The sequence below is a fragment of the Bombus fervidus genome, chromosome 3 (assembly GCF_041682495.2).
Source record: "Bombus fervidus isolate BK054 chromosome 3, iyBomFerv1, whole genome shotgun sequence".
Classification (NCBI taxonomy): domain Eukaryota; kingdom Metazoa; phylum Arthropoda; class Insecta; order Hymenoptera; family Apidae; genus Bombus; species Bombus fervidus.
Genome location: NC_091519.1, coordinates 10,566,836 through 10,585,325, shown reverse-complemented (window position 1 = coordinate 10,585,325; position 18,490 = coordinate 10,566,836). Strand labels below are relative to the sequence as shown.

The following is an 18,490-nucleotide window of genomic DNA, read 5'->3' as shown; positions in this document are numbered from 1 at the left end:
TTACAAATTACTCTTTTCACTCAATGCACGTTTTGTTCACGGTTTATTTCACTCATGAAAGTCGTCATCGCCGTCGTCGTCGTCTCGCGACCCGTTTCGTTCTCTCTCTCCCATCGTTTTTCTTTGTCGAATGCATCACAGCACTTGCGAGTGTGGCGACACACTGTGTTACCTTACCGTTAATGTTTCAGGTTCGAAAGCCCTTCGCGTGAATTAAACTACAATACTTATTGCTTCGTTAAAGGATAATTTGCTGGACAAAGCTTACCAGTTAGTTTCATAAAAAAAAATTCAATTTTGTAAGAAAAATTGTACTTCGTACTTAAGGTACTAATAATGTATCGAACACAATCTATGACACATGGATTATTAGTAATTAATACACGTGGCTTGAATTGAGGAGTATACAAAATGTGTTAATATTTTGACAAATTTAACATTAATATTTTTTAAGAAGCTTTTTTTTGAGAATTATGTAATATTAGTATACATGGAATAATAGGTTAGGTGGGACTCCCTTTAAGAGCTCTTGTTACTACTTAGATGCTAGCAGAAACAAATCCTATTAAATTAGGTTGTGAATTCGGTGTGTTTCACCTTAAGCTTATGATTTATAATGGTAATTTGAGACGATACTTTTTTAGGTTAATTAAGGTAATTATTTGTAGTACTCCTTTTTGTGTCAATATTTGGATAATATTCTCTACAGCTTTTTTTATCAATTTTAATATGAAGGCGTGAGCTCAACGGGAAATAAAAATATTTTTATGATATTGTTTTCGATTCTTTGTATGGATTTATTTTTTATTATCTAAATTCCTCTTTTATCTTCCGTATTTAAATTATGGATTTAAAGTAACTTTTTGTTAAATATAATAAATTAAATGTATGAAATTGTTTGATAGAATTTTATTTTCAGTTATAAATGAAAAATAGTTAATAAATATTGAAAAAATAAAACGAAACACGTATATTCAATTCTTTAAATTACATTGGTTTTCAATAAATTATCACAAAATATTTTTCACCAACTAGCACCTGCAATCGAAATACCCTGCGACGAAGATCGTTCGACACGTATCGAATTCAAAAACGAGGCGGATGTAGTGCATAAAATATGAGGTTAGTCGACATTTCACAGTTTCGTGCATAATTAACGCGAGAAACGGAGAAGGGAATACGTTCTAACAATAAAATCTTACCGCAATTGCTTGGAACCATTTAATCTCATCGCGCGATGCTAGAGCCGAGTTTAAAACGGATTAATTAGCAACGTTTAATAACTATATTCTTCCTGGCGCCCATAAAAAGAAAAATCCTTTTAGAACTAATTATGCAGCAAGCTCGAATTGAGTCAGGACGTCCCACTTTCAAATTGATGACATTGAAATATTCATATCAGTATAAATGGCAGATATTAATCTTATCTATTGCCTGATATAAAATTATCGAAGATTGCAGTAGTTATAGAAATCAGTATCTGTTAATAATGGTATTACCTTATCAAATATTCAAAATTAATCATATTCCCTAAAAATATTCTTTGGTTTTTAAAAGCCAAAATCAAGGTCTATTTTGTAAATGTATCGTCTGAAAACAATATATATATATATAGTGACTCAAGAAAGTATTTGAACATTTATGGAAACTTTTTACAAATATATTATGCAAAACATTAAAAAATGTTATTAGTACTATAATGAGACACGACTATCGTGATTATACTAGTGAAATTTGAAATGAATCTGAAAATATATATAGAAATTACAAGATATTTATTGCAAACACTTAGATACTCAACAAAAGTAGACAAATTATTTGTACATCCAATTTATTCACTATATTAGTAAGTTATAGTATCTATCTTCATTTTCTATTACGTGTTTCAGATGGCTGTTCACACTGTATATTAATTTTCAACAAAATATATGTTTGAAATAAATATTTTGTAATTTTTATGTAAATTTCCAGATTAGTTTAAAATTTTACCAACATACATATGTAATCATGATAGCCATGCCTCATTATAGTACTAATGAAGTTTCAAAAAGTTTCCCATAATGCACATGATATATCTATCCGCAAGTTTCCGTTACAAAGTTTTCGAATATGTACTTCCGTGAGCTACTATAAATGCCGATACCATGTTCTAAAAAGATAATGCTATTATTCTAACCTGTGAGATAAACGAGATTTACCGAGTCGGTGCGCACGATGCGCCCCCAATTTTCCAAATTCCTGAACTGCACGCTATGCCGGCAGGAAATTTCATCATAACGTGATTAGCCAAACGCAAATCGTTCGTGTATTTATCGTTAGCATTACAAAGCGTTGCTTCAAAGTAAAATATGCTAATCATTGGCATTATCAGGTGTATAGGATTCCGTGAATGCCATCTTGGAACGACAAAACGTGATTTTAACACGTTAACCCTGCGATCACGTTTTCCAAGCCTATTACCGCAATGGCAATCGTTTGTTCTAACTGCACATAGGGGTCCGGCCGATCGGTACACGTGTCCTTGCAGGTCGAATAACGTGTTGTCTTGAACTGGCCAATTCACTCATCAACCGACGAGAGAGAACTTTACACGGCCAGACCTTTCACTCGTTTTATTAATCACCACCGAGGTATGCTGCATTTACCTATTTAACGTTCTTCGATGGAAAGAACCGGCTTTGTCTTCATGAATTATTTATCCATCCGTTAATGAAGGTTATTCGCGGCGAACCGCCGCGGTATAGATCGTACGTTGTTCCACGTAAGGACAGGAAAAAGAAATTACTATTGTTCGACATTTTCACGCGTGCTTTGAAGCTCATATATCTCTGGTGGGCGGGCAAAAGAGTGTAAGTGTCAGAACTATTAGTTTTGCAGTTTAAAGTCCGGAGTAAAGTCAGGTGTTACATTTATAGGATATATAATTAGAGTATCAGGTAAAAGAGCGAGAAAGAAATGAAACTAACCTATATCAAAAGACCAATAGACAACAATACAGACAATATTAGCATATCTATCCCGTTGATCAAAATTTGACTTACATAACATATGTACCCTTTCGTCCATCCATCAGATATATTGTCTACGAATTTTTATATCCCAATTTTCTTCTCGTCCCAATAGATAAAGATTCTTAAAAAGAAAAATAAGAAATCGCGTGTATTAATGTTTCTTTTCGATCTTAAATAAGATTAGAAAATTTGTTAATGAGAAAAAGAAAAAAAGAAAAAGAAAAGAAGAATGATTAGGTTGAAAATGAGTCAAGGGATGAGGGTTAATACATTATGGGGATTCGATGGAAGACCTTGGGAATACAGTAAAAGACGAGCAGGTGTGCCGCATTCCTTTAAACGGAATACCGACATAGCCGGTAGAATAAGATTACTCGCTTCACGACCGGACTGGCAAGAACGAGATGGAATCCGCGCGGTACGGTTCTACGGTGAATCGGAAATGCGTAACGCACGCCGCACTAAAACGATATATGTGTACTTAATAGGTGAAAACGATATAGAGAGGCCGTAAAATCAGTGGGAAATTGAAGGTTTATACGTTTCGACTGTTTCGAAATGTGTAATTTTAGATGTATTTGAGAAGATATGGGCCGCGAGACCCTATCAGGACTGGCAGTGATGCAAATCTGAAATACTATTTCTTCTTGTCTCTTTCAAAAGTATACTATTATATCGAATAAAGTACATAGCGTGAAAGTATGCTATAATAAGTTTAAAACGTACAAGCTAATTTTCATGAATACAATTACTATTATTAAGCGACAACAACAACGTAATAAAGAACGATTTTAGTAAAAGATTGTAAGATAAACATCAACCCACAAGATCTAAAATGATTCAAGAAAATGTGTATAATATTACTTGCGGTTGTATCAATAGATGTTCCGTAAATGCTTTGATATACAATTACCGTAGATCTATTGTATCTACCAAATAGTCAACACACATCATTGCAAAAGTCGCATAATTAATTGCGTAGTCGCGTCTACGCGAAGAAACTGTCCCGTCTATACCTATATATACCTATCCACGCAGCACCGTTACGTTGCAACACCACATGGTCGAGTATCGGTCGCGTGACACGATCTAAAAAGATATTACCCAGTTTTATCCTCGGTCGAGACCGCGCTCTTTCGATCGCTGTTTGGCTAGTCTCCGTTTCGCCCTCGGTCTCGTTTTCGTCCCGGGCAACACTACGTGATATTACTTGGCGAAATAAACGACCGTCGAACTTCGTGCTCTACGAGGCACCACAAAAAAGTCTGTTATTAGAAGCCCATAGTGGAAATAGCCGTGGAAGTCATCTCGGCACGTAACGAGGTATCGATACGTCACTGCGATCCCGGACGCACGTATAGGTATATTCACGCGATCTTTTTTTGTAATCCTATACACGCAAACGAAACGTTTCATGGAGCACCGGACTGTTTGTGGCAACACGAAAAGAAAGCGGGACGAGGAATGCAACACACACGACGTGGTGATAGATCAGACTGGCGAGAGACGCCAGGTGCTAGAAGCAAACGATCGGTCAAACTTCTCTTTCGAGATGACGACGGCGACGAATGCACTTCACACGACGGCGTTCTACATGACACACGCGGTTTTCATGACTGTAAATATCTATTTTTCATAAGCAACGACTGATTAGCACGAATTTCATTGATACACACCTCTTATGACCTAGTAACAAGAACGCCTCCAGGTGCACATCCCGTACATCGCACATACGTGTACATCCGACACTGCAGAGCCACTGAAAGCAGCGCCGAGGTTAGGCTATCGTAGTGGGGACACCTGTTCGACATCCGTAGCAGCACTTTCTACGTTCTGACGGCGGTGCGTGGCCTCCCGATATCGATAGTGGCCACGATCGCCGATATACGCACTATCGAGAGCTCCCGTCGACCGAATCGAGATTTATCGGACGCGAACAATTGAAGTCTTCGACTCCATTCACGCTCGACTCCTTCTCATTGATTCCACTAAGACGATCGGCGCACCTCTTGTGACTGCTACTGGAATTACTGTAGTCGTTTCTGTTCGAATCGTATGTGGGTCAGTAATGAAGTTTGAAAACATTCAGGCATAGATGCATTTTTATAAATCGATTATTTCGAACATAAAAAAATGAGAAAGATAAATTATACATATAATATCAAATGGAGTTGTCAATAAGGGATTTCCACGTCTTAAATTTGGTTAAGATTTTAATATCGCATATTTACGAAATTTCGTTTCATCGTTTATATAGCCGTTTTTAAACGCTGGATAGGATTAAATGTATCACAAAGATAATTCTGAAATTATTTCTTCCATCATTTTTTGTTATTTTTAGTATGTATTTCATTTAGATATATGTACATATTTATGGTCATTGTCTACATGTGGAATTAATGGAAAATTTAATTAGTAGATGAAATAGAATTTTGTATGTACAAAAAATTCTGTCATTTGATCTTTCTTTTAGTTTTAATTGTGCGACATTTAAGCACGATGTACACTTTATATTTTATTATATATGTAATTTTTTTTCGTAACCATCTTATCGTCTGGAGGTAAAGTATGATTTTTCTTTCAATGTCAATCTTACCATAAATAGAACACACTGTATAGAAATTCTTTAATTTTTTTCATTTCATTCATTTCATTTTTAATTCATTAATTTTTTAATCTTTTCTAAACATGTAGTTGCGTTATTATTTTGGATATAGTCATTTACTAAGTATGTACATAGATAAGAATAAAAAATAAATCATATGTCGCGTTCTGAAATACCGACCAAGAAAATCGGAGTGTTTCTTATGCCCTCTGTGAGTTACCACGACGAATATAGGAATCAATGAAAGGAATAAAATGCATGTTAGTGAAATGAGGTACGACTCGAAAACTCGTAATTTCATATAGAATAAAGAATAAAGAAAGCGATAAATATGGACTTGGCGCTTACAGAGCATCGCATCACGTTCTGTAATACCGACTATTCAGAGCTATTACTACGCTCTCTATAATTTATGACATGGCGTCGAGTGCAATTAGCCTATTTGAACGCAGACCGTTTATTTAAATAAAATTTTAATTAATGCTCGATTAAGTTAGTTTCTAGTGGTTAAATTCATGTATCTGAACGTGAAGTACCATTTTATGAACGAGAAATCGTAAGTAATAAAGAGAATCAATGAGATCTTATTATATGAACTTCAGTTATACGAAATATTTATCCCGCGACATTTTATATAATCGATTATAAGAAACTTATCAAGCCGTTCGTGAAACTACCATTGATTTCTAAAATTGTAGATCGGACTTGTTCGATAGTATGCGAAGTGAAGCTGTTTGCGAACCGCAAAATATTCGTTGGAAAGGCGTGACAGGTTTACACGAGTAAAAATAATTGACTCGTACAATCGGATATACATTTTATTGGTCCAGCTGTTCAACTACATAGAACTATTTATAAAACTTTTACAAAATGCTCAACGCTTCGTAATGGGAGACCTTGCGTATTTCCTTCTCTCTTCCCCTCTTCCTCTTCAATCGTCTCGTATTTTAAAAAGTAAAGAAGTTACGATTTCCCGTAAATGTCGGTTTACAAGAAGCTTTCACAAGGATCAAGTATTACATTTTACGTGTGTCTGTATACGTGTCTTTACGCGTGTACGTGTACAGTGTATGTATGCGTGTGTACAACAGGTTATCAGAGAATTCCTCGAGATACATCTACGAACAGAGTTACGCGGATAGCGGATTTTCAAAAGCGATTTGCCGTCTCCAAGTCTATCGTGATTGCGCAAATACTTTCCGCTATATCCCAGCGGGATATATCCCACTCTGTTCCTCTATGAAACTTTCGTGCGAAAATTTGCCGTTCGAATTGAAAAAGTTCCCTTTAAACGGCCATCGACGACGATTTCTCGAGAACGACGCGTCGAGAATCGCTCGAATATCTATAGGTTTGTTCGTAGTCTCGTTTTACACGCAGAATCTCTTTCTTTTTTTTTTTTTTTTCTTTTTTTTTTCCCTTTTAAGCGTACATTTAGTAGTTACGAACGAACGGAAAATGGTACACGAATAGAAATCGAAAAATCTGGTCTCTACGTTCTTAGTTCTTACGACGTTTCGCTAAAATTGGTACGAGGTATAAAACTCGATTTCACGCTGCTACATTTTAAATTCCGCGCTCGAGACTGTTCGTTCAATATCGTGGGAGGATACGTTTGATTTGTCGTAATAAAAGTGTGAAATTCAGTGAACGTATATACTACACCTAACACTGGTAATTAATGTATGCAATTATCGTTTGATTTTATATACGCGTCGATCGTTAACTAACCAAACGATAAATTTATTTATTTTCCATAAAGTTAAATTTGTTATCTTCTCTGCGAAAATATTAGCGACAATATGTTTCTATTATCAGTAGTCGATAGCAAGTAATCATAAAAGGAATTAAACACACGAATGCCTGTGATTAGCATTAATTAACGATTGATAAATATATTTACTTAGTACGACACATTGGTAGAAGCATAATAACAGCGTGATAAGTATAGAAACTGTGTCGGACGAATGGAAATGCAAAGTATATGAAAAAACATATGTATAGAGAAAAGAAAAGAATTATTCACTCGTATATTTTATAAAAAAATCATCCAAATCCTTAAAACATAGCACTGTATAAACCTAGAAAATTTCTGTGGAAAGTTATAGATTGCTGATGCTTTAATCATATTGTGTAGTAGTATCAATAGAATGAAAATGAAAACTTAATAACATTTTATTTGATAAATCTATGAATATTCAGTTACTTTAAATAAAATAAATACATATCATTTTTTAAATTAATGCGTTTTTGTTTATGCATATGTAAAAATTTGTCAATACATGTAAACTTATCAAATCAATATGTGCATACATTGACCAGTTAGTGTACATGTTTGCTGAATTGATACATTTGCTATAACAAAGATCTGATGGACCGTAAAGATTAGAAAAAGACTCTGGTCTTCTATGTTTCTTCGTGGATAGAAAGCTACGATTGTATTGTAGAAAAAACACTCGAGATACTCGTGGACAATGAGAAGGGAGGAACTGTCGTACGATGCTTGTTAAAAGGTCTTTGCGAACCTTCCTTCCTATCATTATGTTAATTTGCGTTTGTCGTTTAATCGTTCGATTTCGAAGATACAAATTTCAAACTCCTCGTTCAGTTCGATTAAACCTACGTTAAATTTCTTGAAAATGTTTAAAAACTTTTGCGCCTAAAAATTCTTTACGGGGAATAAAAAAGCGTTGTGCAGCATATGGAACATAAAATGACGGTTTTCTTCTGGTTCGTTAACGACCCAGCACGATAGAATATTACGTAATACGTATATTGTTTCATTAAACTACGAAAACGCATTAGATTAATAAATGCTTCACTGAAGTTTGCTCGAAAAATTAGAAATACGAAAACGTTTCAATAATTTAAGAAATAGAAATAATTTATCAAATTCATCAAAATTTATCAAATTCAATATTTCATACTCCATAAAATTCTGCAGTCTATGTGGAAGACGAAATAGCAATTTCTATCTACGAAAAGCAATTAGATCAACGAAGCATCTACATAAACCTCAAGGTGCTAAACAAAATTTGCTATTTTAAATATTTATCTAATATTAGATTAAACTCGTATATTAAACAACGTTGTATTAACAGAATGTTGATCCTTAAAGGAATGAAATTGCGGCTTTAAAGAGTTGAGAATTCGCATCTCCGGCTTCTCACTCAACGTTCGTCGCGATTAATCGACATACAATAAGTCGTGGAAAAAACACACGGTAAAGTGTTCGATAAAGACAATTAATCCTATGACGAGTGAGTTCTTATTGGTTGATTAATTAATTCGCTTTTTCCACTCTTGGATATTACACTTCAAACGCTTGATCGTTCAAGAAGATACAAGTGTGTCGAAGAATTATTATGCGAACAGTGTTCTATAAAAATTGGCAGTATACAAACAATTCACCACAAAGAGAATCAACGAAGAGTATGAACATCTTGGAATAGGGATCGTTTAAAAAGAACGATACATCGATCCTTTTATTTTCTTCTTTTTTCTTCACGCGGAAATTTTCGTATATCGTTCATCTAACTAGGCGAAACTTCGTACATTAAAAACTATACGACACGTTCTTAAACGATTCGTTAAACTTTTTATATCGTTGGTACTTATGAGTTATCTGTTTTTTTCTCTCTTTTTTTTTTTTTTTCTAATAAAGGTACCACGTTGGTTATAAATTGAAAGAAGCTGCAGTAGATATAAATTTCTACTGATTTTGTGCTTCGATGAATTGTGATGCTTTCGTTCATCTCTTCCTTCAAACAAAATTTCACGTTACACATTTCGCTAATTGCAGTAATTGGTCGTTGAAAGTTTTATCAGTCTATGACTGTTCAACGTAATTCGTTAACAATCGCAGTAAAATATTAATTTGCTTTTACCATACGATAAGTTTGCTTTTACGATACGATAAGTTTGCTTTTACAACAACGTAAAGTTTCTTCCGCGATAATAGGAGGATCATTTCCCAAACGCAAAGTATCTTAAATACAATGGAACGTTTTACGCTTTGAGTTACCAAAATTACGATACAATTGAAAAATCTGAAGCTTTGGAAGTTCGCCGATGATCCTCTGATTTTTCATATCACCACCAAATATTTTTCACTTTCTTCGTTAGTAGACTGTGGACGATTACGTAAATTCATATTTTTATAAGATAACTGAAATAATACAATTTAAGTACAGCTTCGTTTCGTTTATTGAATATTATAACAAATAGCATGTCCAGTTTTTCCGGGCAAATTTTGTGCTAGTTTAGATAAGAGATACGAAAATACGGAAGTCTTCATCGTTTCTGTCGATAGATACAAGAGTATCAGCAATAAAAAGGAAATAATTGAATTTACTGTTTTATAAAATTCATTTCAATTATATTCCATCTCAGCTCATTTCATCTTCTCTCATATTCTTCGTATCCTGTTCATCGCGCATTCTGTCTCTTATCGAATATATTTTCTCATTCAACGTAAAAGTTTAGCGCTTGATCGAGCAATATCGAAAGCTCAAGCGTATTATTCTCTTGATATTTTCGATCTTTCTCGTAACTTTTTACCTAACCTTCGAATGAACATTTTTCCTTCGTTTATGCCCATCCAACATCCTCACGACGTTTGTCCGAAAAAATTGGGATATTATTTTTACGTAATATGCGCATCCTGCGTAATTTACACGCGTCTAGTAGTTCTATCCACAGTCTACTTATTTTACTTACAATTAGCAACGTTCAAGTAACGAGGCGACTTTCGAAAGGTCTTGGACAGCAATTTAAGCGCGACAAGTGACAGCAAGAAGCGGAAGCGTGACGATATTGTATCCCTTTTACGGGATTATCTAATCTAATTAGCAAAGCGAATCGTTCTTCTCAACTATGTAATCGTTCTCGTGGCGTTTTTTAATTCCCCTTTTCTTCGTAATTTTCCATCTCAGAAGCTTGTACCACGATGGTCTCAGAAGAGCCGATCCGAAAAAACCCACAGTAAAGTCTATCGCGTGAAAGGGAGTTGATATTTTTGTTCGATTCGCGATAAACAAACGATGTTCGCGTGGCTGAATCGTCGCGTAAACCTAGAACACTTAATATTCAGGTACTAATCACTTTATCATTCGGTGACTCGTTTGCTGTGTATCAAAGTCTTCGAGATGAGTTGTTCTTATTTAAGAGCTAGTAGGAATTGAATGGCTGAACCTTTGGCTGATGTCGTCAGACATTGCGAAGAGATTGCTGCGACGATTTTCTCCTAATCTAGTTTTGATTCTCGTCAATTACTTTGCTGTAATCTAGTTTTGATTCCTGTCGTCTCGAAATCCTATCACAACGAAGATTCCCTCGAATCGTGCACAAGTTACGTGAAAAAATCAACTGAGAAAGAAATTATTTACGAAACATCGTACGCGTTCTTCTGGATTTTTTATTCTTCTTTGTGTTTTAGAGTAGTTTTACCGTTCTTTAGAATTCAACAAATTAATTTAGATAGTTTTGATTCGATACAAAACGAGTTATACTTCCTAATAGAACCGGTTACGTTTTTAAATCGTGGCCATTTGTAGGCGAATAGCGTGGAAAATTTAGAATGAGATTCAGTGTAGTAAATTAAAAGCTTCGTAGTAGTTCTATAACGACTACTTGCTTTTTTCAATTCGCAAAACTCGTTTATACACGTTTCACTTAATTTAAATAAACATTTTTCGACATAAATTTTTAAAGGTCGTTTAACTTCCAGATTGAGCGTCCACAAAGTGCAAAATAAAATCCGAAATAGCTGTATTTATTTAACTATTAAATTTAACTTTTATAATAAAATTGTATGAATAAACTTATCTTCCTTTTTAATGTTATAAAATATGATTTTCTAATCATTGTTGCAACCTTCCTGTAGCATTTACTCACTCTTAAATCTTCTTCTTGGCACGTTGAAACTTTTAAAACACTACCATAGCGTGCAAAAGAAGATTTCAATAACACCATAAATTTTGTTATCAGACAAAGCATGCTATTCACTATTATATCAAATAAAAGAGTGAGTGACATCAGCCGAAGATTAATATTGACTTCACGTGTTTCTCGATTGTTCGTCCTGGATCCTCAAATAAAGGATTCCCTTTTAATAGGAATTTCTACTAGAATCTGAATGAAAAGTTCAGTGAACTACTAAAGTTGAATACTTGTTTGCAGGCTGTACAAGCTTTTCTTTCTTTAAAAGTCTATTCTTCCTCTGTTACTCTTTCATCTTACTTAGAAACTCGAAAGGAAACAACGATCGTCTCTCTAACAGAGACAATAATTGAGCTTTTAGATATATTATACACGAATTACACAAGATTCGTCGACATATTCCATCGTGAGTGTGTCTTTTCTGACTCTTTTTTTTTTTTTTTTTCGTTAAATCGTAGGTATGCGTACATTTCAATTGTTCCTAAATTGTACTTACTTTCCCAGGTTTCTACGATAGTGTATATTAAAACATAAGCAAAGTTTCTAACGATTCTGACGTGACGATCCTGGAGACCAGCTCCATCCTCTATATTTTATATCTCTAGAAATTCGAATCTTCTTTTTCTCATGCTGCCACGATATTTCTGTTACTTTGTTCTGCATTCCACTTTCCTTTTGCTTTCGCCCTTCTGTGCTTTTCTTTCTTTTAAGTTTCTAAATATTATTTCGTGAACACACACGGGAGGGAAGTATCGATCCATTTGTTAATGGGCGAGTGCCTTTTAAACGATACAAACGAGAAAACATATAACCTATCTCTATATGTAGACATTTTTGGAATATTTTCCATTGAGACGTTTGCAAGTTTGCTATTTCTTAAAGCTACAACAGGGGTAACTCTTCTTTTTTAATATTGAAAACATAAAACAATGCATTCGAACAATTCTTTTTCTTTTTTTTTTTTTTTTCTAATTCAGGTGTAAACGTTTGGGAGCTTAGAATTCTTTCAAGTCACGAAGGAAGACAAATTGTAACCTCTGCATTGAAATATTTGGATGTTTGGAACTTGTTAAAAAATTACAACGAGAAGATAACTTAATTGCATAAGAATGTTTTTCGATATCAAAATTGAAGAATTTGAAATAGTAGGATGATGATTAAATAAGGAAATATATAGACAGATACTTCTCTCACAGTAACATCGTAACTAAGAAACCATTAACACGAATAAGTATTTCCCTAACTTACTTTGATACTTCAATTATAGATCAGATAGACTATATAAATTCCATTTACATACATCATACATCTTAACACCATTTCACTTTCCACCATCCACAAGCGAGTGGCATAAAACCTCTTCACAGTGCATTTTAAGATTCGTTTCTCTCAACACTAATAATCTCTCCTTGCATTCACGTTTGATTCTACCAGTTGTCTTTATTAACATTCGCGCTTATCTCGCGTTTTCGAGTCATCGAAGTTATCTTTTCCAAATAATCGGTCGTATTTTGCTTTTTATTAGAGGAACTCGAAGTGTCTTCTTTTGATTTTTGTTTCATTTCACCAGATGATCATTTTTACGTTCTCTATGCCTGTACATAGAATATCGAATAATTTAATAATTTGTTAAACAATAATTGAATAGAATTCTTACTAATGAAATAATTGAATTTAACAATCGATATTATAAATAAGGAGAACATAGTTCTAGTAATTAACTAAACATATTTACCTATTATTATTATTATTATATGTATTAACGATTAATATCATAATGATTAAAATAGCTACATCATGTTATTGGTTCAATAATCATCTAGATTATTCATTTAACTATTAGCCAACAATTAACATTATTTATTCACACAATCAACTCTGACAATCTAAATCATATCTTGTACGAATCGTGCTTCAATATCGAATAAATTTATTATTTCAGGTAAATCGACCATTTACAAATAATAAAGAAGAAAATTATAGTTAAGCTAGTTTTAAAAAAATTCCTTAAAAAATTCATATTACTATCATTATTACAAAAGCTAAGTAACAGTTCACTGTCATACTGTTGCATTCTTCAAGATACAACTGGTATTATTACTTCAGTCGAAGCTACAGTTTTTAAAAGTACTTCTAAGGAATTTCTCTAATGTTTCAACAGCTACTAATCAATAAGAATCCAACTGAAGGTTCATTTTCTGTTATCCTATCTCTCCTTGATATTCCATAAATTCTATAATATTTTAACCACATCTAACAAGCAAAAGTCCACTTTCTATTATCCTGCGTTTCTCCAATACGCGATAAATACTCTAACGTGGCAACAGTCTACTAAATTCAATCAAAGATTCACATTTCGATCATCCTATCTTTCCACCACACTCGATAGATTCTCTAATATCGCAGCGCGTTATAATTCGATCCAACGAAGATCCAATTAAACGACCGCTGTCTATCATCCTGTTCTTGCTCGGTACTCAATAAATGCTCTAATATTTCAACAACTGAGAAACAAAACTCCACTTCTCGTTACTCTACGTTTCCTCAATACTCGAGAAACTAAAAGGAAGCTGAAATCGTCCTTCGATAAATACGACCATAGAAATCCAGCTCCGCATCGTCATATTTTCCCTCGATACTCAACGAACTAAAGGAAAAACACGAGGCATTCCTTCAAAAGTGAAATTTTTAAGAAATCATCGCGTTCTACCGCCGATAAATTAAAATGGATAATAAGAAAAAAGTTGAGATGAATAAGTTAAAAGAACGCAGAACGCCGATCTGGGAAAAATATGAAATTGACGCTTAACAAAGCAAACCATCGAAAGAAGTCACTTCGAGCTTCCTCCGCCTTGATCGGTGACTCGCGTTCGCCAGAAGCGTTCGGATCCCGGTAATCATCCACTTACGCGTCGATCGCCGGCATAATCGATGTAAACTCGAAAATTTAGTGATCGGCGATGGAACGTTGCGGGCGTAATTCGGCCGTGGGCGGTCTTGAACGCGGGCCATCGTGTTGTCGACACGCATCGTTTGCCTGGCATCTGCCAATCGGGCCCGGCTGAATAGAATTTCCGATGACAACGAGATTTCGATGTCAGCCGAGGCGCGCGTTGTCAAGCATATATACCCGGGGACGACGTCGCGATAATAGCCGCTCGTATTGTTCACGGATATTGCGCGCACAAAAGATCGTTTCGATTAACCGAACCGAGGCCGGATTACGCGTTTCCCTCCGCGCCGGTCCGCGCTCTGCTCTTCCGCTTTCCGGCCGCGCGCAACAACGGCCAATAATTGTCGGATTTTAAAGAGCAACGATGAGGGCTCGTGTTTCCACGTGGCTTCGCTGCTAAATTTATGGAAATATGCGGTAGGGGTAGGGGTAGGGAAGGGGGATGATGATGTACAGGGTGTTACCCAAACGGTGATACAATATCAGAATCGTTAGAGTCTCATACTTTGTATTTAACGACGTTTTAAATTTGTATTTTTAATTTTGAAAGTAGATTAATAATTGCCATAAATAGAATATTTACAGAATAATGGAGTGGTATAAATTAATTAAAATCAAATAATAATGACAGTACAAAAAGGAAACTCAGCAAATATGTTTCTGTTCGGATTCGTATGTTATCGAAGCGTAGACGCTGCGAGTATGCGAATAGCGAAGACATGTAGAGAATAAGCAACGTAAGAGGTAGATGTTGCGAGGTGAAGTTTAAATTGTGGGATTTAAGTAGAAGCTAAGTAGGAGAGATGAGAAGCTTGGGCGTTGGGAAAGTAGAGAGGAGAAATGCGATTGAAAGATCGGCTCAATCCGGTGGAGCGGCTTCGTGGGAAAGTAAATAATTAAATAAATAATATGAGCTTCTCGGTGGCTAAAGTTATCACGCAACTCCATCTTCTAGTAGATTTATAATTTCGTTGTTAAATTTTTATGCATTTGTGAGAGATTTGAAGCAAAATGTACAAAATGCACGTGATAAGCGGGAAAGTATAAATAAGTTGAGATTTAGCATTCGTCATAGTATTTAGCAAATGAACAATCGTTTATATAAGCTTCAGTTTTTTAATTATATTTGCAAGGATATGCCTGTGCCAAATTCTTCGCGTTAAATATTCGTAATAAGACAGTAACTACAGAGATTTTGCTATTGGAATTAAAATCACCCAAGGAACGAAACAAGAAAAGAAAGATAAGGAAAGAGGAACGCGAAAATGTGTATAGGATAAAAACAATATAAAACGAAAAGTATTTGTACTTCGTTTTTAATATAATAGTTTAAGTTTGTGTGATGGAATACTTCAAATACGAATTTCATGAATCTGGTGATTTATTCTCTCACGTAAATTTGTCTTTTTTCGAATTGAATCACTAATTTAGGAACACCCTGTATAATGAACGATTAAGAATCATTTGGCGCATTTGTTTCCGGGCACGTAATTCGGATACTGAACGAAAGGGTGGGATAAGTGGTTTAGGGAGCGACGTTTTCTGGCGTTTCAAAGCCTACGTGTAATCTGGCTTTTGTTTGCCGACGAATGGGAGAGATTTGAAGGAATACGGGGGTTAAAAGTTAAGTAAAAGAGAACGTTGAATAGACAGAGGACAGAGTCTCTTCTTTGTGCCTACTTTCAAAGGAAAAGCAAAGATAAAAAAAGAACTATGAAGTTGTTAAGATGAATTTGACTAACGTCATTTAATTTGTATGGTGTTTAACTATACGGGAAAACAAGTTTTGAAAATATATTAATAATTGCCATAAATGGAATATTTAGTTAATAATGAAATAGTATAAATTAATATAAAACATCAAATAAGAATAACAGTACAAAAAGAAAACTAAAAAAACTATGGACATAGTTCGTAATGTTATAAGAAATTATTTAATTTAAGTATTGTAAATTCTAATGTCTATATTAATATTTTCCTGAGTTCTTTTAATTGCGATAAAATCAAGTAAAACTTTGGTCATTTATTTGTGATCTCGAATAATCAATTAGGTTTAGGAAAGTTGTAATACCTAGTTTTCAACAAACTTATAGTTCGATTAAAGAAAATCAATTTTATGGTTCAATGAAATAGACTCGGTACTACAGTCAGTAACTTTTAAACTGGTTAAAAGGTCGCTCTTTAACACGTTTAAACTCTGTACGATTATTCACCGGAAGGCGTGAAAAATTCCCAGAAAAAGAACGTGCTCTCCATTCTGCGATTCTCAAATCTTACAGAAAACGGTACAATGTCGGATTCACAGCGGTCGTAAAGATCTTTCCTTTATCGTAAAATCCTTCATTCTCTTAGATTATAGTTTTCAAGGCAAGCTGTTGCGAGTCTTTCTCTTTTTCTTTCCTTCTTCGTGAAAGCAACTGAGCAGAGCACGTACAGATTCATGTAAATAACGATGAAAAATTCCGTGACAATTATATCCTCCACAATATCCTTCTTACTCGAACCGTGTTCGGTCACCTAAGATAGATCTGGTTAACCCAAATTGTCCCATAGACCAAGAATGTAACAACGATAATATTCTTTAAAGTTAAAAGTGTTCTTTAGAAACGAATATCATAGGAATCTATTTTATACGTAAACGAATTCCAAACTTATGTCAGCAAAAGATTTGTTATTTCTTGAATTTTTGTTAGTTTATTTCAATATTTTTAATCAAAAGTTGGAAATCACTGTGTGCTCTATAAAATGTATGGACATAAAAGGATTAGAGTTAGTTTAGAATTCTATTATAACTTAAAATATCCTTTGGTCATTCAGCTATATGTCAAGACGTAAGAAACTTATCTAATATTAATATAATAATACTGATATATGACATTTCTGGCATAATTCTACATTAATAGTTTTAATCATTTAAAAAATTGTACTTGAATCTTTTAAAACTAGACAATTTTGTGTATAGATGATACAAATGAAAAAGTGATGCCAAATTTGTTATATATAAATTTACACTTCATTTAAATTTTAAACTAAGAAGCTAAGAGCTACGTTTGAACGAAGTTGGCACATTTTAGATAAAAAATTTCTCTCGCCACGTACAACATTCTAACACTTAACCAGATCTAACTTCAAACAACTAACAATCAACAAATCCCAAGAATTCTCCATCATAGCTCCAAGCTTGATCATCGTCGTATCCAACTGTCTACAACAACCAATCAATTATATTCGTCCCTTCTCCTGGTTTTTCCAATTTTTAATTGATTCAAACGCTAGTGGTGATTTGTTCGATCACCGTGACGTCTCTGTGCCGTCTTGGCCGACTCCTGTAGGAATCCTGATGACTCAGACCCTCTGGAACGCTCTTGCTAGGTCTCAGAGGCCCGTAGAATTGCGGTTGATAGTAATGTTCGGCAGTGTGCATCCTCTCCATTTCTCTGTCGCGAAGATTCTCCTCCATGTCCAAGGGCACGTGTAACGATTGTGATTTTGGCAACCTTGGCCTTGGCGGCGGAGGACAGGCACACGGCGGAGGTATGGTCACGTTGGAGAGGTGCGAGCCAGGAAGTAGAGGAGACGCCGGCTGGCGACCCCAGCCAACCAGGAAGAGCAACGCTGCACCGCACAAGGAACTTAACGTGCACGCGTAGTAACCCACCCTCGAGCTGTTCGCGTTCATGTAACCTGAAATTTAGAAATTAGGTGCTTTTAGCGGAGGTTGTACGGAGGTCGTACGTGAACAAAGAAACGCACTAGAGATGAGTTCGGTGTTCTGTTTTGGAAAATAGTGTTCCTCAAAAGGTATCATGAAATTTACAAGTATCGTCGATAAAAATTTTCTGTTTTAATCTATAAACAGGAAATTTGGTCTGGAATTTTATTTCTTGATCCGTGATTTTCCAGATGAGTATCGTTATGGGAATTAGCCAATGAAGAAAGACATGAATTTTGTATGGGAGTAAAGAGAATCCATTAGAACAC

The 18,490-nt window shown here is 34.8% G+C and overlaps 2 protein-coding genes and 1 long non-coding RNA gene across 10 annotated transcripts in view; 1 reads left to right on the top strand and 2 right to left on the bottom strand.

The window, feature by feature from the left end:
• Positions 1-4,828, bottom strand: part of Pgant5 (polypeptide N-acetylgalactosaminyltransferase 5) — a 39,894-nt gene extending 35,066 nt beyond the window's left edge. For 2 of the 4 annotated variants that reach the window (XM_072000537.1, XM_072000541.1), the window contains exon 1: positions 4,688-4,828. The gene's annotated coding sequence lies outside the window, so the exon portion shown is untranslated. Of the gene's footprint in view, positions 1-3,041; positions 3,133-4,115; positions 4,256-4,687 lie in introns of those variants that run through there. The other 2 variants (XM_072000538.1, XM_072000539.1) reach the window with 2 other exon arrangements.
• LOC139985806 (uncharacterized) lies at positions 4,492-5,312 on the top strand. The gene is made up of 2 exons (XR_011799502.1): positions 4,492-4,629; positions 4,702-5,312. It is a non-coding gene; the product is annotated as an uncharacterized lncRNA (long non-coding RNA).
• An 11,101-nt stretch (positions 5,313-16,413) lies between these two features.
• LOC139985554 (monocarboxylate transporter 10) overlaps positions 16,414-18,490 on the bottom strand; it is a 299,453-nt gene continuing 297,376 nt past the window's right edge. For all 5 annotated transcript variants that reach the window (XM_072000072.1, XM_072000073.1, XM_072000071.1 and 2 more), the window contains one exon: positions 16,414-18,193. In XM_072000072.1, coding sequence (XP_071856173.1) covers positions 17,775-18,193 — 419 coding nt within the window. In that variant the 3' untranslated portion in view covers positions 16,414-17,774. The remainder of the gene's footprint in view (positions 18,194-18,490) is intronic.